Source organism: Sphaeramia orbicularis, chromosome 18 (assembly GCF_902148855.1).
Source record: "Sphaeramia orbicularis chromosome 18, fSphaOr1.1, whole genome shotgun sequence".
Taxonomy (NCBI): Eukaryota; Metazoa; Chordata; class Actinopteri; order Kurtiformes; family Apogonidae; genus Sphaeramia; species Sphaeramia orbicularis.
The window spans coordinates 16266275-16289419 of NC_043974.1; the positions used below are offsets into that span (position 1 = coordinate 16266275).

General features: G+C 36.1%; 2 protein-coding genes across 2 annotated transcripts in view; both read right to left on the reverse strand.

Annotated features, from left to right (window-relative positions):
* LOC115438876 (NACHT domain- and WD repeat-containing protein 1) overlaps positions 1-17100 on the reverse strand; it is a 22844-nt gene extending 5744 nt beyond the window's left edge. The window contains exons 1-15 of the mRNA XM_030162748.1: positions 17002-17100; positions 15554-15613; positions 15345-15425; positions 15168-15257; positions 13121-13450; positions 10473-10672; positions 9970-10385; positions 8837-8991; positions 7289-7503; positions 5587-5726; positions 5400-5510; positions 4280-4438; positions 2852-2975; positions 2487-2690; positions 17-361 (exon numbers count right to left, since the gene is read on the reverse strand). Coding sequence (XP_030018608.1) covers positions 17-361; positions 2487-2690; positions 2852-2975; positions 4280-4438; positions 5400-5510; positions 5587-5726; positions 7289-7503; positions 8837-8991; positions 9970-10385; positions 10473-10672; positions 13121-13373 — 2322 coding nt within the window. The 5' untranslated portion in view covers positions 13374-13450; positions 15168-15257; positions 15345-15425; positions 15554-15613; positions 17002-17100. The remainder of the gene's footprint in view (positions 1-16; positions 362-2486; positions 2691-2851; positions 2976-4279; positions 4439-5399; positions 5511-5586; positions 5727-7288; positions 7504-8836; positions 8992-9969; positions 10386-10472; positions 10673-13120; positions 13451-15167; positions 15258-15344; positions 15426-15553; positions 15614-17001) is intronic.
* A 945-nt stretch (positions 17101-18045) lies between these two features.
* Positions 18046-22906, reverse strand: rwdd (RWD domain containing 4). Its single transcript, XM_030162913.1, has 8 exons — positions 22731-22906; positions 21621-21701; positions 21413-21522; positions 21073-21223; positions 20840-20945; positions 18869-18918; positions 18754-18756; positions 18046-18664 (listed from the first exon to the last, which is right to left on the reverse strand). Exons 1-8 carry the CDS (start codon positions 22752-22754, stop codon positions 18632-18634), a joined length of 558 nt encoding a protein of 185 aa, XP_030018773.1. The 5' UTR covers positions 22755-22906; the 3' UTR covers positions 18046-18631.
* Positions 22907-23145: the final 239 nt, after the last annotated feature.

Below are 23145 nucleotides of genomic sequence, written 5' to 3' on the forward strand. Positions count from 1 at the left end.
AAATGCCATAACCCACCTCTTCAGTGACTCCCCAGAGTGAGATGGATATAACAGTGGAAGCCCGTCTCACCAGCTGCCTGCCCAGGTCTCTCTCCAGCCGGGTCAGCAGGCCCAGGTAGAGACCTTCCAGGCTGACCGGGAGGCTCAGGCTGCTCTGGAGGGAGTACGACGTCCAGTGCAAACTCTCACCATAGGCTGCTTCCAGATAAAGTGGAGATGGACAGGACTCACAGGCCTGGACCAGCACCTGCCACTGCTGCTCCTGCAGACGGCGTCGGTCAGCTCGGAGTTTGGCCTCTAAGAACGCTGTGATTTCAGTGACGCTGAGTGGAGGGAGGGACAGGATGATGGGATGAGCAGTCTGCAGGCGAACAAAGGGAAAATAATCTGTGTAATTAGGTAACTATTATGGTCACTGCAATAGAATCAAGAATTAAGAATCTTTATTTTCACTGAGGGGCAATTCTCTGTACAGCCAACAGTAAAGCAATAACTAAACACACCACACAATATAACAATTCATAAAAACACAATTCAGACAATTCATAAATAAAAATTAAATTATAAAGTGCCATCTAAAATGCCAATGACTATGGGGACAAAGGAGTTTTTACATTTGTTTGTCCCACATTTAGGCCTGATTGGAGCAGTTTAAACTCAGAGCTGAGTGGGTGTTTGAGGTCGACTCGGATCTGGTCTGTGTCCTGTGCAGTGTGGAGGTCATTTAGATTCATTTTCGCAGTTTTGTAACACAGCATCACAGCACTCTGCAGTTCAGTCTTACATTTAACAGAGAAGGCTCCATACCAACACACGAAAGAAAAGGTAAGAATACTTTCAATAAAACAACAATAAACATTCTCATAAAAGTCTGGTTGATGTTAAATTTCTCAGTTTCCTAAGAAAAAACATCAGTATAAATGATCTAATGGTTGTTGTATAGTTTTGGGTTTTTATCAGTGTTTATTAATATTTGTGTATTTGGTTAGTTTTAAAAAGGGTAATTTTATTTTTGTTTTGGGGAACTGGATACTTTTAGTTTCTTATTTAGTTTAAGTGTTTGTTTTAGTGTAAGTTTTATGACAGCCTTGTGGGAGCTAACAAAAGAACTCCTAATATTATTATAAATAATAAAAACATTGTTTATTAAAGGTCCCATACTTAGCGTACTGGGTCCCTTATGCATTGTTAACATTATTGTACACATTGCAGAGGTAGGAAATTAAGCTAAGCTAAGCTAAGATAATCTAAGACAAGATAAGATAAGATAAGATAAGATAAGGGGAAAGTTAACAGCAGCAACATACAATAAGCAAGTGCTGAGAAAAAGACAGATAAAACCACAAATGCCTGAATATTTGCATATAGAGCAAATTGAAAAGTGATATTTTAAAAAGTCTAAAATGAAAACTAAGAGGATTCATTGCAAAACAGTATAGTACAAGTATTTATCCTTTACCTTAGCACAAAAATGTGCTAAAAGCCTGAAGCCCAACTGCTTTAATCAGCCTAATGTAAGAACACAAGGCCCACAGCATGTCTATGAATGTCCTGAACAGTGAATACAAACCATGAAACCGGAGATACAAGGTTCCACCATTTAATAAGGTTAGACTTAAGAACTCTTTTGTGCACAAGTCAATCTTGAAACTAAATATGGAGCCGAACCCCACATCAGAGGTATAATGAAAGATGCTGCAAAAAGAGCTACTGAGATGAGCCTCATTCTGATAATACAGAATTATGTCAGATAAACACATTTTTTCACTGCTGGTTTTGAGTAGTTCTAGGTGACAAAACAATCAAAATCTAACAATTACATAATTATTATTTAGTCTTTATTTTGTTTACAATATCAATTAAAACAAAAACTGTATCATGAACTTATGAGGGTTCACTGATAAACTTGAAGTTGGATATGTTCACAAGTACAGTCATAACATTGTGTTTGGGGAAGGGCGTTTATCATATCGGTGAATTTTGGTTGCAGTACATCTTATGATAACTTCCTGATTCATAGTGAAACATGTAAATCATATAGTTCCAAATTTTGTGCAGATCATTGACATTAGCTGCACTGAAAAAAGCAAACACTGAATCAATGTAAAAAAGGTCTTCAATTGGTTACATCTAATAAAATTAAGGTGAGAGAAATAAAATTGAATTGAATCCAGTCATTATTTTTAATTCCAATTTTATTTAGTTCACTCAACTTAATTTTATTAGATGTGACCAATTGAAGAACTTTTTACACTGATTCAATGTTTTACTTTTTTCAGTGTGAATAGTCATCTTTATGCTGTGTTACCAAGCCATTTTTTAAATTCATGTGCAAAACCTACAAAACATCACATTTTTAACCACAAATGTTTTTAAGTTTTCATGCACATTTATTCTACTGTTTGAAAATAAATCTGAACAGAGCCGGGGGGCCCTTCACACCAGCTACACTCAGGTCATAACTAATGCATTTAAGCTGCACTGACCTGCAGGGTTTGAGTGCAGGCAGAGTCAGTGGTGGCAGAAAGAATGATGTGGACATGTGGAGGAAGAGCAGTTGAGATCCAGGACAGGTCTGAACCGTGTTCCTCTGACAGCTCATCCAACCCATCCAGAAGGACCACCAGGGGCCTCTCTGCTCCCACATAACCGAGCAGAGAGTAGAACTCATTGACCAGCTGAGGAAAACCCTGAGGAGGAGAATCAAATCTTTAACTTTAGATCTGATATATAAGACTATATCTGAAATGAAGACACACACTAGTCATTACTATAATTAAAACGCAGACTTGACATAAAATTCCTTTAACATTCTTCTACACTTCCTTATTTTTAGAGCATGAATGAGCACCTCTGACAGCTGTGTTTGTGGACAGTAGGCTTCAACCAGCTGAACACACAGACTCTGCAGGACTAGACGAATATTTCTACTCTCTCCAGTGAAACCAACGAAGTGGATGAACACCTTTACATCTCTAAACCAAGGAAAGAGAGAAGGCAATTCAGATGTAGTCTGGCAATTTTCAGAGCACTGTACATGAGCCAAATGTGACTGTCAGCGCTGAAAGAAGTATTAAGATTCTTTACTCCATCACACATAAAATTGGACAAAATGTAGCAACAATAAGAAGAAGAAGAAGAAAATGAAGAAGACAAAGAAGATGAAGATAAAGAAGAAAAAGGAGTCATTCATTTTCACTGCATTTGCAGGAAAACCTTAGACTACAGTATGACATAAATTACATAACATTAGATTTACAACAATCCCTGCCTGCATCATGTTACTGTAAAGTAGGGGTAGGCGGATCAATCCAAATATCGACAGTATCAATACCAAGTCTGTATCGGTATCAGATCGATACTAGCGTGGTGAGATCGATACTTTAGTTTCAGCTTCTCTCTTGTACACATTGCTGCAGTTTCATCACAGAGGCGACAGCCAGGTTGCCGGACTCGTCACTTCTGTCTTAGTGCGCAGCAGGCACACTTTGCTTCTCCTTCCCCCTCTTGTGTTTCGATGTTGTGCCATCATGTGACTCAGCAACGCAAAGCAAACAAGCAAGCCGCCAACTCAGGTGTGCCCACCCACCAGCACACGCACAACGCATGCACAGACTGAGACATGGGTAGAAGAATGGCATGCAAGAGGAGCACCGTGTGGTTATATTTTCAGGCCGAAAATGAGACAAAAGCTAGATGAATAATTTGTAAAAAGACTATAAGGTACAGATAACTTATTTCATTTTTGTGTCGCAGTTTCTGAACACTACCTGAAAAAAAGAATTAGTTTTCTGATGATCATTTTGTGCACTTTGTTTATTTAAGAAAACAATTCCAGACATGACAATGTATGGGGAAAAATTGTTTTGTTACAGTTCTATTGTTTCTGAAAAAAACTTAATTTGATAATAAAGTATTTTCTATTTAATTATAAACTTTGTCCAAATTCTGTCCTGGGTTTTAACTATTTAATAATAAAAAAGGAAACATCACAAAACACTTGAATTGATATTTAGCAATTCGATGATGCATCCACCTTAATTATTGAAATGTATCAGTACTGGTATCGATATCGGCGATACTGGCCCTGTATTTACTTGGTATCGGATCGATACCAAAATATGCAGTATCACATACCATTACTGTAAAGAACCAAAAGCACAAATTCTTCATGCAAATTCCTATATCCATCACTTTTCACCTATATAATTTCTGTCTTTTTGCTCATTCCATCAATATGCAACTGATAACAGAGGTAACCATCCACCCATCATCTCACCCTGGTATCCATGTGGGTGCCAGCTCAGCTAATGCAGCCATGACGGTGCTTTTCCCCCAGCCTGGTGGTCCCAGCAGGAGGACAGGTCTGCATGATGAGTGCTCCACTGTTTTCTGGACATCATCTAGGAAAGCCTGTCTCAGTGTGCACTTCCGCCACCTGCAAAACACAGGAAATATGACTTAAGATGATCTGTTTATTAGGTTAGGTTATTAGGTTATGATTGCAATTAAGATGAAAACCAAAACTAAAGCTGCATAGTTTTTTTTTCCTCAACATTCTGTCTATTGGAATCAAGGTTAAAAAAAGTGACAGTCATACAAGAAAAAAACTATACTTTTGGATTTTCCACATAACATATATACAATTCCCACCCCATCTCACCACCCTCTCTACAAAGTCCCAGGTAGCGCATCCCAATCTGAGATTAAATAAATAAATCAACAAATAAAAGCAATAACATTAGTAGGTATGACACTCATCAGGCATAAATTATTAAACAAAAAGATGCACTCCTAAAATTAACTAAACTGAAATTAAAAACCAAAAAGCCTAAATTAACCTGTAGAGTCCCAAACCTAAATGGTTTAATACCTGTTGATCCACTAATCCTATCAATACATGTAAATAAGTTTTGTAAAATGCAGTTTGGTCATCTTTTCATGATCATCAGATATGACCCATTTGGATGTTCAGAGGCTCCGTAGTTACCGTGGGAACACCGTCGTCTTCTACAACATTGATTCCTTAGTAAAACCCATGGATTTGGATCAATGACAGTGGATGAACACACTTGGTTTTATGTTAAGTTATTGCTAACTTTGCAGAAAAAGTCACTTTTTTCTTGAGTTTTCTCTGTTTTTAATAATAATAACCCTCAACTTTAATCTGAGCTTTGATGAACATCTACATGATCAGTAAATTACATGTAGAAAAATATCTGATTTACGCTGAAAAACCACAAAATAAGGAGGATAATAACAAATGGTGATAAAAACACTTAAGAAAGGTTAAATATAGAGAAAAAAATAGTAGTATTAGTAGTACTGGGTCTTTATGGACTAAAAACAACTTATAACTGAGTATTTATTAAATCTATAATAAGCAGTGACATGCTCACAGGTGACGTCCATGGTCAATGTGACGCTGAATCTCTTCATGTATCTGAGCTCTGACAACTTCTCTCCTCACCACGTCAAAGGTGCCTTCGATTTTGGGGATCTTTATGACTCTGAGGGATTAAAAACAAAACATCAACATATCAGTAGAAAGATGTTGAACGTCCTGTCCGTCTCTGTGTGTGGTACCTGTTCAAGGAGCTGATGATAGTCCGTTGAACGTGGGAACAGATGCGTTCGGTGTAGAACTGGTGCGATCGGTTGTTTTTGGGATCCAGGCCGTTCCGTCCCCAGGACACACTACGCTCATAGATGTTGGTGTGACGCAGCTTTTACCAAATAAGACACAAATACAGTAATGTGTAAATGCCAGTGTGATTAGTTATAGTAAGGGTTTCTACAGGTTTCAACAAGTTAATTTAAGATATTTAATGCCTTTTAGGCAATGTACATGCTACTTGGTGACAATCCTAATGTTGATATCCAACATTAGTGGATGGCAGCAGGTTTTTCTGACTACTCTGATGTCAAACTTCTTAATTTGACCATTTTTTGCACAAGGAGCTTCAACCAAACATTAAATCCAATCCATTTTTAGATCTTGTCAGAAGGTTGAAATTCACCTCATTGCAGTTTAGACCCAAAGAAACCCTGTATACTATTAGACATGGTTTAAAATTATCTATTATAACTCTGTCTTACTTTATTTTATTCTATTTTTTACTGCATGCTACATACCTACTCCATGTTCTATGTATGCACCAAACCACTGAAGTAAATTCCTAGTAATGTGAACTCTGTTTACTTAAATGGCAATAAACATGATTCTGACTCTGATTCTGAAATGATACGTCCTTATGTGTATTCAACACCTTTAAGTACAGAATGAGAAAAGATATTTTCTCTTGTCAAGTTGGAAAAAACGCTTCAGGGTCATTAAAACAGAATTATTATCAGAATGACACATATAGACACATACATCTCAAAGCACACAACCGTTTCTGCATTAAAAACAGATACTTATTCATAAGCTACAGGATCATATAGTACTAGAGTACTTCCCAGAAATACAAGACTGTATTAACAATTACAGTACTGAGTAAAAGTCTTAGTCCACCTTTAGCTTTGTTGTTGTTCCAGAGTTGAAATGAACATACATATTCATTTCTCATTCTCTGTTATTTGATTATTATAAATGTAAGATAAGACACAGACATATATTTTGAACATATTTATTTACACATTCCTATTTACATTCTGAATTTATGCTATATACAGTCATTTACAACCTGCGCTGTTCTTAATTTACACTGTATTCTATTTACATGGCAGCAAATAAATAAATAAATTAAATAAACATAGTTTTAGAAACTAGAGATATATGTCTTTCATGCTGAGCAATCAAAAATATTGTTTTAGAGAAAAAAGAAATTGACCCCGATGTTCACTTTCGCTTGGCCAGGCCCTAACCCAACAAACTGCAAAGTACTGTATATTGACTCCTGGATTCTGCACATAATATAATACAATATATATTACATATAATACAAATGATGCATATGTGTCTTTACATGTATTTGTTTGAAGGGGGTTTATATATTTCTATATGTAAGTGTATTATTACTGGCTGTATATAAATTTATCCAAGGTCCAGTACTTGGGGTGGGTGGGATGGGTGGGAGGGCAGGTGGATAGGAATTGGATACAACAATTTCATGTTCAAGTTGTATGTTTCTTTTTGGCATTTGAAAACTGAAAATAAAAAAAGACCTTAATCAAAAAAAACCAAATGATGCTAAAACCGGCAATAGTCATTCACCTTTGCCTGTTTCTAATAAGACTAAACATGAGTGAATCAAAACTACGCTGCAACTTTCAGAACTAGACTGACCTTTTTATGGATCCTGTCCATGAAACGCTGCTGCGCTGTTTTGAGGACTGGATCCAGCTTAGCTTGTCCTTTGAGCAGGTCAGCGTAGTGGGTGGCGTGTTTGTTCTTCAGGTTGTAGAAAAGGTCTGGGATGACTCTCTTGTAACAGTGACAGTGATCCTCTGGTGGAGCCTGAGCTACAGTCTGCAGACCTGTCTCTACCTCCCAGTCCAGAACTAACCACAGAGACAGGAACGATCACACTGACACTTAGTATTCATTTTCACATAACTGGAAAAACTTCATAAACCTCTAGAAATGAACCACTCCCAATGGGCCCAGAGATCTGTATTCTAGGTCTTATTCTAGAAATTTTAGCACTTAGAACTCATGAAAGTAGGCTGGTGAAACTCTGACTAATATATGCGAAGCATCTTACAGCTAGACACTGGAAAATGTTGACTGTCCATCGGTAAATTCATGGATAATGGAACTCTCATCCTGAATAGCTATTGAAAGGCTCACATACACAATTAAACGAAAAACTCATATCTTCCACATGATATGGAATTCATTTCTCAAATTTTTAGAATCAAGGCTTGATATCTCATCATCATAACTTACAAAGTGAGAGGCTCCTCCCCCTATTCTGTTCTTTTTTTTTTTAATTCTTATTCTTTTAAATGATGTTTGATTATGTATTAGACATGCGAAAATGGCTGTTGACAAGTTTAGAAGTCACTATAAGTTATACTGTCTGTCAATTATTATTTTGTTATTTACTTTCATTGCTGTTTAAAAATTCAGAGGTGGTCTGGGGTCTATTTTGGGTAATTTCCGCAAACATTAAATATGCCGCCAATCCCATGCCTCAGTGAGGTCAAGAAGCATGCTGGTTTTTATAACAGTACACGGTGATTCAGGGAGATTTTATAGACATTTTGAACCTGTAAAATAGTAAATGTAAGTGATTTTTGTCAGTTTAAGATCTTATAACTGTTGTTTTATTTCATGTGTTTACTTTTTAGCAAGTGCTGCTTGGATGTTTTATGGCAAGAGGAGGTAGGCTTTTGTCACGGCAACCAACGAGGAGGTAGATGATGATCTCCAATAACACACTAACACACGCTGGAATTTTGAATTTCAGAGTATTTCAATGAGTGCCCTATAAAGGGTTAAATGGCTTGAATAGAATACAGTAAACCTACACAAAGCTGGCCCCTTGTTATATGCAGATATTTCAGTGGTTCTTTCAAACAAAATAACCAGATATTACTTGTTTTCCACAGTTATTTGTTTAATTAGTTATTATCAATATTAGGAAGTATTCTTAGGTTAAAAAACTTATCAAGTCAAGTCACAAGCCACTCATGGTAAATAATTTTGGGAATTTTTCTCAAGTCAAGGCTAATGTCATAAAATTTTCCATCATGTGACTTAAAAATCCTTACATTTTGCTGAATATGTTTGTTTGTTTGTTTTTTAATCAGATTTACCAAAAAACAACCTCTCAAGTCTCTTTCTATCAAATGCGAGCTCTAGCATTTTAGTAAAATTTTTCATACAAACCTGTTCTGAGTAATACAGATGCCTCTTCCTGTCCCAGAGCCTCCATAGCACTGTGTTGTAAAACCGCCCCCAGTCTCTGACATGTATCTCTCCAGTCTTTCCTGGCTTCCTTCCTGTCCTGCCTGTCCACACTCAACATGCCAGGAAGGTGAAAGCTGAAAAGGTCACCACATATAAAAAGTACTTCAATAAATGACAATGACTCCCAGTGGCTGATCCCCATTTACTGTGTTAACTGGATTATTAACAGATGATCACATTTGTCCTATGGTTGCCCTCCCATTCTGTAATTTCCCAGTTTGGGGTCAGCTGACAACAGCCCATGGGAAACAGAAATGAACTGAGAACTGAGAATCTCCAGGCTAATTATTATTTGAGGCAAGTAATACAGTATGTATCTTTATATTTAAAATAGAATAGATCTTTATTGTCACTGTCACAGGAAAAATAAATATTCATTTAGCAGCTCTGTTCTGTTTAGCAGCAAAAACAATTAGTGCAAAAAAGGACTCTATAAAAAAATCACACAAAATACAGAAAAATGCAGGCAAAAGCTACAAGATAAATATTAAATATATACTGTGTGCAAAATTATTAGGCAAATGAGTATTTAGACCATATTATCATATTTATGCAAGTTTTCCAACTCCAAACTATAGTAATTCCATTTCTTGTAGGAATTCGTCTTTCTCAGGTGATATGTATTTGTATAACAGGGGAGAGTACGGCCTAAAATGTTAACACCCTATATTTAGGGGGTGCAGAATTATTAAGAAGCTTCTTTACTTCAAAATGGGTCAAAAAAAGAAATTTAACAGTGAAAAGTCAAAAATTGTAAGATTCCCTTCAAATGGATGAAACGATCTTGAAAAAGCCTAACTACTGAAGCATGACCACAAGATTGTCACGTTTTACAGCAAATAGTCAACAGGGTCACAAAATATGCAAAGAGGAGAAAACACACAAATTTACAGCAAAAGATTTAAAAGAAGACTCAAGACCAGGAACACATTCACCTGCAGTACCACTATGTTCCAGAACAAAAACCTAACTGCATCATTCATATTCAAGTTCAACATGCTGCAAAAATTTCAGCAGGATCTTATGAGGGAATGGAAATAAAGACAGTTTACCTGATGGGAAGCAAGCGGTAGATTGGTGGAATGCAGTTTTCATCGAGCTTGTACCACATTTGGAGTACTGTTTGGTCTTGTTCCACATCCTCCAGACTCCTCACTCCCACAGGGCTGAGTCTGGCCTCCTCTCCATCTGACCCTGAGCTGAATGAACCCTGGCTCAACAGCCCTGAACTCGTAACCTCATCTCCAAAATTCAGATAGTTTCCGTAAATGGATTCATGGACAAAACTGCCGGTGCTGCTCTCTGTGGCGATACTGGACTGAGAGCCTGATTCAGAGAACTCGTCCACTAGTTTCCCCTTGGACATCTGGACCCACTCTTTCTCCAAAACTGTCAGGATGGCTTCAAAAGTCTTCTTGGAGAGACTAGAGGGAAGGCTTTGGACTTCATGTTTTTGTCCAACGAACAACTGACCCAAACAGAGAATCACACATCAACTGTTTGTTGAAGATCTGCACTTTTGAATTACCACATAATAACACAAACAATATCTTACAAAAAAGTTTGGACCCAGTGTTCCCTGACATCGCTGGAGACTCTCCACATGGAGCTGGACAGTGTCGTGGTGTTCAGAAAAAGGGTTTCTAACACTGCAGCGGAGGTCAACCATGCTGAAGTCGTAGCCTCTCTGTTTACAGTACAGATACAGCAGGGGGTACACATTCTCCATGAGTGCAGCCCTTTCTTCAACTGAGTCTGAAACACAACAGTAATGTTCACAAGAGTTAATTCCTCTTCAAGGTGTGAAACACTTACTGACACAGCAGCGAATGAATGACAGTACGGTTGCACTTGAAAGTTTTATACAAAAGTAGAGGTTTTCTAATAGCTGTGTGAACATTTAAAAAAACATTTTTACTAAAAAAATTTCTTGTAAATGTGAAGCCCTGTACTTCAAGTGATAACTGGACCCTGAAAGATAAAAAACTGTTGTTAATGCTTTTGGCAGCAAGTAAAAAGACTATCACTAGAAAATGGTTAAAGCCTGAAGCACCCACAACTGAAGAATGGATCGACATCGTACAGGACATTTACATTCTGGAGAATTGACATTTTGTTTGAAGGGTCAAAAGGAATCTTTTTTCACCATTTGGTCAAAATGAACAAACTATGATAAATTTGAAATGGATGTGAATTGAATACATCGGTAATGTGAAAACATTTATATAACATACATTTCTGTTTAAGGTAAATGTAAACATACACACCTTAATGTGTTTTATCCTGTTGATGAAGTAGCAGAGTAAGCCCTCCCCTCCAGCCCACTTTTCTTTTGTTCTTTATTTTAATTCTAAATTTGACTACAAATCTTGGATTAGCATCTTCTTTCCATTTGATGTGTGGATATTGAATTGTACCAGTAAGGGAAGTTTTGGATAATTTCCTTTTCCAAATAAACAAAGAATGGAAAAAAAAAAAGTGGAGATTTTCTGAGGTAATATAACTTTCTCTAGAGCCTCAAATGAAGTAAGAAAAAAGAAGAAAGTAGATTCTGCTGCCAAAAATACAGATTTCAGTTAACATCTGTAAAGGCCTGTGTCATTTGTTTCCAATGGGAATTTTTTCAATGTAAGACACAACAACGGATTAGCCAATAGCAGGAGCTTCATTCATATAAAACCAAGTTATGATCAGAAAACAGCAAAGCTAAGACAAAATACATAGTCAGTGCTTCTTAATAAGACCTTTATTCTTGCTCTTCTTTGTCTTGTTCGGTGAGTTTCAGCAGGAGAGAAATAATACTTGTGCTGTTAGATTTGCTAAGTGTTAGCTTAGCACTGCAAAGCTAGTCTCATTAGTCTTTTGTTTTCTAAAATTATTCCTGATATACAGTACATTGGCCAGACTGTTAGCTTGTTTTAGATATTTGCCCATTTATATTCTTGTTGTTTGGAGTGTGTTTTGTTGTGTGACATTTGGTTTTGTTGAGTTTTATCTGATATTCTTGTGCTTATGCGGATGTATAGAATGTGTAAATTGCTACTAGCATTGTATAGCATTACCATGGTAACAGACAGAACTGTGGCTGCCTCAGGTTTAAGAGCTTAAGAGGTGACAGAACACATTTAAAGGGCATTAAAAACTTCACTGTGTAACAGTTTTCACAATTTGAGTTAGCAAATACACTGTTGGCCATAAAGTTGTAATAATAATCAGTAATCACTTTTGACAAGGTGTAATAACTACATACTGAGCCCAAGTTACACTTTAATTATCAAGAATGGAAAACACTCTTCCTTTCTTCACGAGAAGACGTAGAAAAAATATTTTATTTACTTTATGGGCAACAGTGTAATTGCCTATAGCTAGCAGAAACATAGGAACACCATGTATTTAATGATGGTTCATAAATATAATACTGATTTTTAGCTCTGATTCTATTTTTGTCCACCTCCTCCTGATCAATGGTCTAGTAAAGTTCAACACGGTCAACATAATTTTTATTGAGGATCCTGTATCATTACAACAATAAATGTATATTAATAATGTAAATATTAATTCTAGCTACCAGTAAGTGTGCGTTTTGGTTCTGGGTTGTGTGGTTTTCCAGTTTTTGTCTTTTAATCTAAAATGTAATGCACTGTGTTTAATTTTTCAGGGTAAAAAATAAATGATTAACATACAAACATAAAAGAAATGTTAAAATGTTCACTTTCCATTCTGTAGAACAAAATGTAAAATCAAACAAAGCAGTTTTTTTCCTAAGAGCAGAGATGATTATTTACAAAGCAACTGGTCACAAATCCTGACTAAATAATTTAATTTGCAAAAAATTTTTTTCTCCTTTAAAAAAGTGTGGGTCTTTGGCTTTATCTGTTGGGAAACTCACTTTCAATCATAAAAAAAACATCAACTGACTTCTATAAACCCATATAAAATAAAAGAGGTGAAATATCAGAATGTCACTGTCAAAATCATAACTTTCCCTACATTATTTCAGCGAAAAGATAAATCTAAATTCACATTAAGTTGCCATTTTCATTCACACGGTAATTTTAGATGTAATGTACTGAAGAAATAGTGGCATTATGTGACATGAAACTCACAATTAACTGATAATGTAGCATAAAAGCACCGACTGTATTGCTATGATCCATTAAGTGTATTATACTGTAGTGAAAACTGAAATGATTATTGTCTGACCTTTATATCCTCCACATATATAGACCATGAACCTCTTCTTTTCTAGAAATAGCGGTGGTTCCTCTGCCTCTTGGATCTCCTTGGTCATTAAGTCACTCAAGTTGCTCATCATTGGCAGGCTTTTGTCACCCATTGTTTTCTCTACATCATCTGTGTTGGACATATTAGATAAACACGTCCTATCATCGGTATATTTGTGTTTCCCCTCCATTTCTTCTTTTTCCTCATCACTGTTTTCCACAAGGGCCTCCATGCTTCTGAGTAACTCTGGTGAGTCTTCAGGTGTTTTTCATGTTCGTGCAGATCGAGTAAAGGACTCACAGCTTTGACCTGTTGAAAGTGTGAAGAACACGAGTTTGGTGAACGTGGGAAATATTGGTGACACCAAAAACACCATTACATCAATAGTAGTGGTAGTATAACTATGAATTTATGCTCAGTTTAACATAATGAAGAGCAAAAAGACTTGAAAACAGTTAAGCTAACTGATTTTTACATAAGATAAGATCAGATAAGATAAGACAAAACTTTATTGATCCCCAGTTGGAGTAATTCCGTTTGTCACAGCAGTTGAATAATATACGGAGTAGCATAAAAAAGGGTAAAATACAGCAAAGGGAAGAAATAAACCTATAAAACTATATACACTGTATACGCTGTTGCCCACAAAGCTGGAATAAAATATTTGTACCTGTTCTCATGAAATGATTGTGACAATGTCAGTTATTCTTGATAAATAAAGTGGAACTGGAACTCAGCATCTAATCATTGCACTCGACAAAGGTGATTACTGATGTATATAAATAGGAATAAAAAGAGGAATGTTTCTGAACATTCCCACTTGATGGCCAACAGTGTACATAGAACCAGGGTGCGATTTGTCAAAAAAGACAGAGGGGGAGTGGGTGTTTTTGTGCGCAGCAGTTATATACGTGGGGGTGTGGTCCAAGACTGATGTAGCGCTGGTGTGAAATGAAAGTGAAACTTTACATACTTTCAACGTTCAACTCCCAGGTTCTGTTCCTCTATAATACACAAAATTTTCACAACTTCTAACCTGTATCCACTGGACCCCTCCACTGCTCTATGGGCCCCCCGCAAATGCTGGGCCCCATGAATTTCTCACATTTACCCCCCCCCCCCCCCCACACACACACACACACACACACATGTTCGCGAATTCTGAGATTGCCGACAGTTGGGTTCAGGTGAATGTTAGTGCCAGTAATGTAGGATATAGGTGTAAGAAAACTCAGTCATAACCTGCCTGTTATTTATTTCAAATGGTTGGTTGTCTCCCCTGAAGATGAAATACATTGAGCAGAAGTAGGGATGTAAAAACCAGAGGGGGGGGCGGTTAATTCCCCCCTGTTTCCCCAAACAAATCGCACCCTGCATAGAACTATGAAAACACAATAAAATAATGCTACATAAGATGACAGATTCCCTTGTTCCCTTGGCATGGGGAGATTTAGGTGCTGAGCCACCCTTTGACAGCACAAATTTATATAAAATTAATATGGAAAAATCAATGACTTTTTCCACATCCAACAGTTAGATTTGACCAATGAGGACTTTTGTTTTTAAGCTTTTTGTTATGTACAGTACAGTGGAAAGTCTTGGGCAGCTTTTAGCTTAGCAAATAAATAACTAAATAAATATCTGGGTGCTGCAAAAGCTATATTTTTGTGTGTCTTTCAATAGTGTGCATATATTTCCAGCATATTTCTTGTTAGAAATAGACACACGGCCACTAAAACCCTGCAGAAAACACCCCCTAAACCCTCTACCATTTATGAACAGGTATTTTAATGTGGATTAAAGTGATTCTATAATAAATTACTGAATTTAATGTGATTCATATTTGTCAGTCAAACATAAGAACCTACTATTCATCAGAGGACTTTAACGCATGTGAAACAAACTGAATTAATGGTGACTAACACATTGGGTTTATCTTACTTGGTTCTTTTGCTCTATGAAAATCAAGTAACTCAAATTAATGGATGTTTTACAAGCAATTTTTTTCAGTGTGTAAAGGTCGTACCTTCATAAACTGGCCTTGGTGGATTACAGCTGTTAGTCTGTTGTCTATGAAAGGGAAATTTGGGGATTTCCCTGATTGATGCAGTTGATCCTGAAAGAAAAGCTGCATAATTCAACTGTGTTTGGAGCTGTTTCAGTAATGAATGAAAAGAGGCCATCAAACACTCAGCACACATACATGTAAAGCTTCAGTTTTATAACCCATAGAACCCACTGTGATGGGAGCTGTTGTGTCTTTGCTCAGTGTTGTGGCTGGATTCTGTAAAATACACAACAAAAACTAAAAGTCAGAGAATCACCAGGAGAGACTCTGAACAATCTATGTTCTGTATATTATGGATGTCTGAAAATATTCACTGCCAATCCATACTAATATGTATTTATCACCTGACAAAGTGAAACTGGGCCTTTGCTTATTGCTGGAAATGATACAGACACTTTATCCTCCTGTGAAATGACAAAAATGTTCAATATTTAATTAAAACATAAAGACTAGAAAAAAAAGATCGACCTTATGTACAGTTTAGGAAGAAAGAGGGGATTTGGGATAATTAGTGTGGAAACACTCCAGTATGAGTAAAAGATCTGTAATCAAAACTTTATTTAGATCGTAAGTATTGGGACAAAAATGTACTTAAAGTATGAAAAGTAAAAACAGTCACTGGGATGTAGTGGAGTAGACAAATAAAACTGATGTGAAACATAAATATCAAACCAGTGAACTACAAGTACGTCAACAGTACTGTTGTTGGTTAAAAATACAGTTTGTTTTCTGACTTTTTAACGTACATTTTACAGGAAATCTTAGGGTATCTATAATAGGGTCACTGACTGATGATAATATTTTGTTGTCATTATTGCTCAGTTTCAAAATAAATTGAGAAATTACTCTGATACATTTTTTAGGAATTTGTAAAAACAAAAACAAAACAAAACAAAACAAAAAAAAAAACACTTTGCACCAAAAATTTGCCAAAATATTCCAGTTTGGCATGATCTTACTTTAGAACACTTTTACATTAACTAAAACTACTGGATTGTCTTTATTACCTCCGCCAAGGAGGTTATGTTTTTGCCAGGGTTTGTTTGTTTGTTTGTTTGTTTGTTTGTTTGTTTGTCTGTCTGTTTGTTTGTCTGTCCGTTAGTGTGCAACATAACTCAAAAAGTTATGGACAGATTTGGATGAAATTTTCAGGGTTTGTTGGAAATGGGATAAGGAAGAAATGATTAAATTTTGGTGGTATTCGGGGGCGGGGGGGCCCACGGGGGGGCCCACTGATCAGCCTTGGCGGAGGTCTGCGCTCTCCGAGTGCTTCTAGTTCTAACTATAATAACCATTTAAGGAATAACGTCAGTCGAAATATGGTGTAATGTTTATCATTCTTTTTCAGGTACACACACAAAAAAATGGGGCAAATGTAACTCCAAATGACATGAAACTAACCAAATACAGTGTGAGTTATTGTAAAACAAATGCATTTGAGTTTTGAATTACTCTTATTTGTCATTAACCCAATACTATATTGACCATTTTCGTTATTTTCCTGTTAGTAAACTCTAAAACCTTAACTATTTTACATTTGATTACATTTTCATGAGTTATTAAGCTGTAATATTTTTTACTTTAATGAATTACTAGTTTGTTATCATACATGTATATATCTTAAATTGCATCCAGGACTAGCTATTGTCAAACGTTTAACCTTATAATTTACAGGCTAAATTTAAATAGATAAATATAATGTCACGAGTAACACAAACTAACGAGTCAGAGCAACAAAAACCAAACGTAAATTATCAATAAAAATAAAAGAATGACATAGTAGACCTCTTACTTTTTTCTTCTTTTTGGGAAAAAGCTCATTTCTGTAGCTAGTCCACATTTTCACACCGTAGATCCAAGTAAGACTTTGGTCATGTCAAGAAAAAAAAAAAGAAATTATTTCAAGTTCCGGTTTAAACTTTCACAATAAAAGTCCTTGAACTTTTTACCTTCTTTTTTACTGTAAATAAATTTGTAAAAAGAATATCCATCCACATTGACTTGCAACAGAGAAACTATAATACTAATAATGTTAAATACAGCCTTTTAATATTGGTATAGTGGGTATGATAGATGCGCATTTAGCCACAGATACATTAGACTGAGTTTAAGCTGAAAAGTTCAACAGCGGAAGAACTTAGATATTTTACTTGACTAAAACGAATGCAACACTGAAAATGCACTGAGTTCTGCAGTTAAAAGGCAAAATAAAAACTTTAGTTCACATGATAATTTACCAGATGTTTAACAGCAAAAATGTTGCATAACGTTGCTTTAAATAACTACAATTAAATATACATACATTTGAACAGATCATGATGTCCAAATAGGCAGTGATGGCTTTAGGTTTTCACAAAACTGCATGCATTTGATGTTTTTGGACATGTTACTACTACATTAATATGTATTGCAGTTTTTTTCTGCTGTTAATTTCACATTATACTGTATATTGGTGCGTACTGCAATGAATCATGTTTTACAAGACCATTGATGGTTGGTGGCATCAGTCTTTCAAGGCATTTTTTGCAGACAATTTTAAAGATTTTTCCACCTAAGAAAACTCTAAGCCATGTAAAAGGGTTATGAAATGGCAAAGGTTCATATGACTTGAATGTTAAACAAAAAAATTGTGAATAATATACCAGTACATAAAGGTAACTGCAGACCCAAAATGTCAGATTACACTGCATTGTAGCAAAAATTAGTCCTTTTAAAACAGGTATTGAAGAAGATTTCTTACGCTTTTTACAACTATTTTCAGGTTCAGTTCCGTAGCCGGTTAACTCGCTTCCTTTTTGCCAACAATTAAATAACAAACTCATCTCATGCTCAAATACACAGGTGTAGACCAAATTTTATTTCACTTATATATAAAAAATTTAAATTCTTCTGGAGAAACATCTTACATTAAAGTAAGAAAAAGGTAACAGGAGAAACATTGTGTGTTATTAAAAATTTCCTCACACAATACACATTTTTACCCACAATCCAACTGTTTCTGGCCACTAGACTTAATATGAGAGACTCAAACATGGCAGTGATTGCAATTAGATTAAGCCCCCTCCAACCTGATGGATGACAGAGCAGAATATTTATGTATTAACTGGACAAAACCTGGCTGAAATGTTGGTCCAGTTGCGTACTAGAAACACCACAACACAAAAACACAACCAGTTCTACTGATTCTTGCAGGCTCTCAGCTCTCAGTCTCTGCTTGGCTGAAGTGTGTGGGTGCGGTCTGATGGTTGACTCCACCGTTCTCCAGTCGGCTTTGGCTCTCGGGGTGGAAGCAGCCATCTACAGCTGAACGTCAGCGAGGTTGGATGTGAAGGCATCGGGACAGCAGCAGCAACAGGCTGCAGTGAGTTCACATTTCACTGCACTTTGTTTTTCTTAGTACGAAGCAGCACCAGTTCAGGGGTTTAATCCTCCTCTTTTCCTCCAGTTCTACTCAGCTACAAAAGAGAAAAACCAGCACAACTGTAAAACACTAATTTGTGTGAAAAACTGAAAAAAGTCATAAGAAATAACTTGGTTTACTTACATGCTTGAAGTACAGATGAGAGAAAAGGATAAAAACGGAGGTTAATGAAGAACTTGCTGCCTCAAACATGTGTTTAATTGCACCATCTTGTGGAGAAAAAGTAAAGTGTACCTACTTTAATAACATCAACCCAGTTCCATCCTCTTGGCAGCTCCCCCTTGTTATCTGAAAATCACATTCACTCTATTATGCACCAAATATTATGTATTGTATTATGTATTAACCAGCCATTAACACAGCTAGTCATTCACTGACTGCATCACGGCAGTTAAACGGATGGATGATACGGTACAAAGCCTCTGGAGCAAGTTCAGTTTTAACCCATAAAGATCCAGTGCAACTTTTGTGAAAGTTCCCAAATGAATCTTTCTCCATATTTAACCGTTCTTTAGTGATTTATCACCCTATATGACAATATTATCCTTTATATTTTGCATTGTTTTCGGTGAAAATCTGGCATTTTCCTATATTTAATTTACAGATCATGTACTTTTATCATCATAATGAGATTATATTCGAGGGTTATTATATCAAAAACAGAGAAAACCTAAAAAAAAATTGACTTTTTCAGCAAATCTATCACTAACTGAACATAAACCAAGTGTGTCCATCCACTGTCATTGATCCAACTCCATGGGTTTTACTGGTGAATCAATGTTGTAGAAGATGACAGTGTTTCCACGTTCACTACGGAGCCTCTGAACATCCAAATGGGTCATAACTGATGACCATGAAAAGATGACAAACTGTATTTTACAACAATTATTCACATGTATTTGGAGGATTAATGGATCAGTAGGTATGAAACAGTTTAGATCAGTAGATGGTTTTGGTCGCCGGTGGCTGTTTCAGTCTTTATGGGTTAAATTACAGTATTTATTTAGAGATAAATAGGCCCGTATGGTATTTTCAGCTAATGGCTTAAATTATGCAAACCCACTGTGAGGCTGCTTAAAAATTTAAAACTTTCATTGTAGACAAAGGTTATTGCCATTAACAAAAACTAAAATAAGGAAAAGTAAATTAGATGTAGAGTTGCAAATTACTCTGCTTGTTCCTCACCTACAAAAAAAAAGTGCCAGTGTTTGTTTAGTCTGTTCTGGATGTCTCAGCCATCCAAAATATGGATCAATCTAATGAGTCATTCTGATTGATCTGAAATATTGTCATGATAAAATTGTTCATGTCAGTTATTGTCAATAATTATCATGATAAATGTCAAATCTATATTTATTTAAAGTTACTGAGTGAATTTTGGAAAAACCAGGCTTTCACTTGGGGGTTAAAATGATCACTTTTGGTCAGAACATGACAAATATTTCCAAAATCTAGAGTTGGTCTTTAAAAGTATTATAATGACAAAAAAATTAATGCCGAGTGAAATAAAGCAAAAACCAACTTTGAAGCAATTTGCAAAACTTTTAGATGACAGTGTAAACAAAATAATGCTAAAGAGGAAGCATACATATTTACTGCATGGATAATTACTGCGTTATAAAATCATACGACATTTTTCATTATTATTCTGTACCCCAGCACCCTGTTTACATATAATGTTTCATTTTGTCAATGGTTGTTCATCTGTTCTAAGTGAATTCATTTTTTAAGGTATAACACTTTATAGAGTTATTTTTATATTATACTTTTTCTGAACTTCATACTTGACAAACACCCACATTACAGTAAAAAACAAAAAACTAGAAAAGCACTTGGAGAGCAAAGACCTCTGCCAAGGCAGATCAGCCCCCCCGATCACCACCAAAATTTAATCATTTGTTCCTTGTGCCAGTATCAACATTTCCTGAAAATTTCATCAAAATCCGTCCATAACTTTCTGAATTATCTTGCTAACTAACCAACAAACAAACAAAGCCAGATGAAAACATAACCTCTGCCGTTCCTTGGCGGAGGTAATAACACTGAATCTAAACTGAACCAAACTACCAAAGCTGAACAGTGAACTTGAAAACAAGGACAGAACTGGAAAAAATAATGACAAAAACAAATCTTATAAAAAAAAACAAAAAAGAAAAACAAAACAGCAACATATATCTTTAACTTGGTGTGGACAGGCTCGATGACGTACCTGTTCTGCTGATCATCCTCCTCTTCTGTGCTTTAGTCAGCTGCTCCTTCTTCTCCTTCTTCTTGGCTGTTGAGGTGGTAGTTACATCACTGCTGGATGTCAGTGTCTGAAACAAGAAATAACTTCACTTTTTCAGATTATTCTTTGTATATGAAAGGTTTAACTCAGTCAGAATTTTACATTTGACCTTAGTTAGTGTAACACACTAACATGTAACAGTGAAACCTACTGACCACAGCAGTCACTACAGGCCTGTGGTTCTCCATGAGGGCCTCCTGGTTCTCCTTGGCCCATTCAAACAGCGTATACATCATCGCTGTGCCCAGATTCGCCTCCACCTGCTCCTCCATCTTGGACAGGATTTGCTGCTTAGTCTCTGGAGATCTACAAAAGACAAAGGAAAAGAAACTATAAACTCACAGGACTAGCAATTTTATATAAAAATACTAAAAACCCACAAGCTAACCAAGAGTTTCTTAAAGGTAGTGTGAAGGTTTAAACATCATATAGACAGGAATCACTACTTTAAACACAAACTATTGTATGATTGGGGTGAAATATGATTTAACTTACATTCTGTTGTTAAAAAAGGCATCAAGGGAGATTTGTGGGGCAGTCTCTGGGTACGTCTCAGGCCATGTAAAATCCACCATGAACGCTTTGGAGTCCTCAAGGTCTCCTATCTGTTGTATTAAAGTAAAGCTGACTGGTTTGTAAAGGTGTTTTGGGAAAAAAAAATGCAATGTGACGTAACTTTGACTGTTAAAACAAAGGTACTCACCCTAAACTGAAAGGAAACTGGACTTATTTCCTTAAAGCATTCATCCCCTTCATAGATGGAGCGCAGAGCCTCCAGCTCCATCTGTGCAAACAGGATTAGAGTGGATAGTGAAACAAAAGCAGTGGCACAATCAAACATATTTTTAGCTAGGATGTGTGTATATCAAACAAATACAATGCAATACTGTTACAGCAGTTGAATGTCATACAATAAAAATGCGTATAAAGAAAAAACAGTATAAAAAGATCCTTTTACAATGCCACAAAGCTGACAAATCACCACTGACAGCAGTGGAATAAACCTACTTTTATTCAAGTAACCTCTTGTTTTCACATGCCACGATGCATAAGAAAAAATGTCAACTTTGACTTTAATTTTAATATGAAATATTACACTGTACAAGATCAAGATGAACTTAAGTATTGTTTTACTCAGATAATGAATAACTCCAGATCTGTCAGACACAGGTTTTTTTTTTCTTTCTGAAATTCAGATGTTTATGTCATTATAAAACAAGTCAGTCTAGAAATTTTCAGATGTGTAGCCTTTGAAACAGGCTGTTTTAGAGAAAATTTAAGCATTTTCCAACTGTTTCCTCTAGCTCAGAATCCTATCAGTAGCTGCATTTCATTTCAGTTCTGTACAAATCTGAGGCACTTGAACATTAGTAATTGTTTCTATATAATGTAACTTTGTACTTCACTAAATTTCAATTGAGCAAACATTTTTCAATCATTTGTCAGTAACTTCAGTTAATTACTACAGATTACAGGTTTTTATTTTCCTTTTTGATCAGTGAAACCATGGATCCTGTATGCAATATTAGTGTAATATGGTGTTAACGCTACTCCATAATGAACAGCACGTTTTTAAGACTTTAAGCAGCTATACCAGCCTTTATAACAATACGACTGCTGTGTCAGCTAAAGAGAGCTATGACACCTTGCTTACACTTTGACGTATTGGCTTATTTGTTGTCTATCTGGGAGAAATTCTGTCAAATGTGACTCTAAACAAATTTATAGCAATCATGCTAGTGCCGAGTAGTTAGCGTTTAGCCGCTAACAGCTAGTAGCCGCTGCCTGTTTCATCACCTATTCACAACCTTACCTCTTGATCCTCGTTAGCTGTCATGATTCCTCTTCTTTTAGATCATGAGACAATCCTACGCTCTTTAAAATTAAACGATATCAGACTTTGTAACCCATTCCTTTTACTAAAACTTTACTATTAAGGTACAACTTCCCCGGCTGACACTACCACTGGCACCACCATGATAAGGAACGCATGCGCAGTGGCTTACTTTACGTCAGCTCTGAGCTACTCCAATAAAAACTGAGCATCTCTGACAAGTCTGGAACTTCTGTCAAACTTCCATCTGTAGAGGCTTTTGTCTGCTGTCATACAAGTTAGACATAACATGTTACATTGGGAACACTATATGTATATATACACAAAAGTTTTTTCTTTATAAATAATCCTCTTTATACTAGCATTTTTCTTTAACATGTACTTGTATACATTT

Coding starts and splice junctions, on each gene's coding strand:
- rwdd (XM_030162913.1), bottom strand. CDS start 22,754: ATGACAGCTAACGAGGATCAAGAG. Junction 20,946..21,072: donor GGCCTGTAGTGACTGCTGTG/GTCAGTAGGTTT, acceptor TTCTTGTTTCAG/ACACTGACATCCAGCAGTGA. Junction 18,919..20,839: donor GAGGATGATCAGCAGAACAG/GTACGTCATCGA, acceptor TGTGATTTTCAG/ATAACAAGGGGGAGCTGCCA.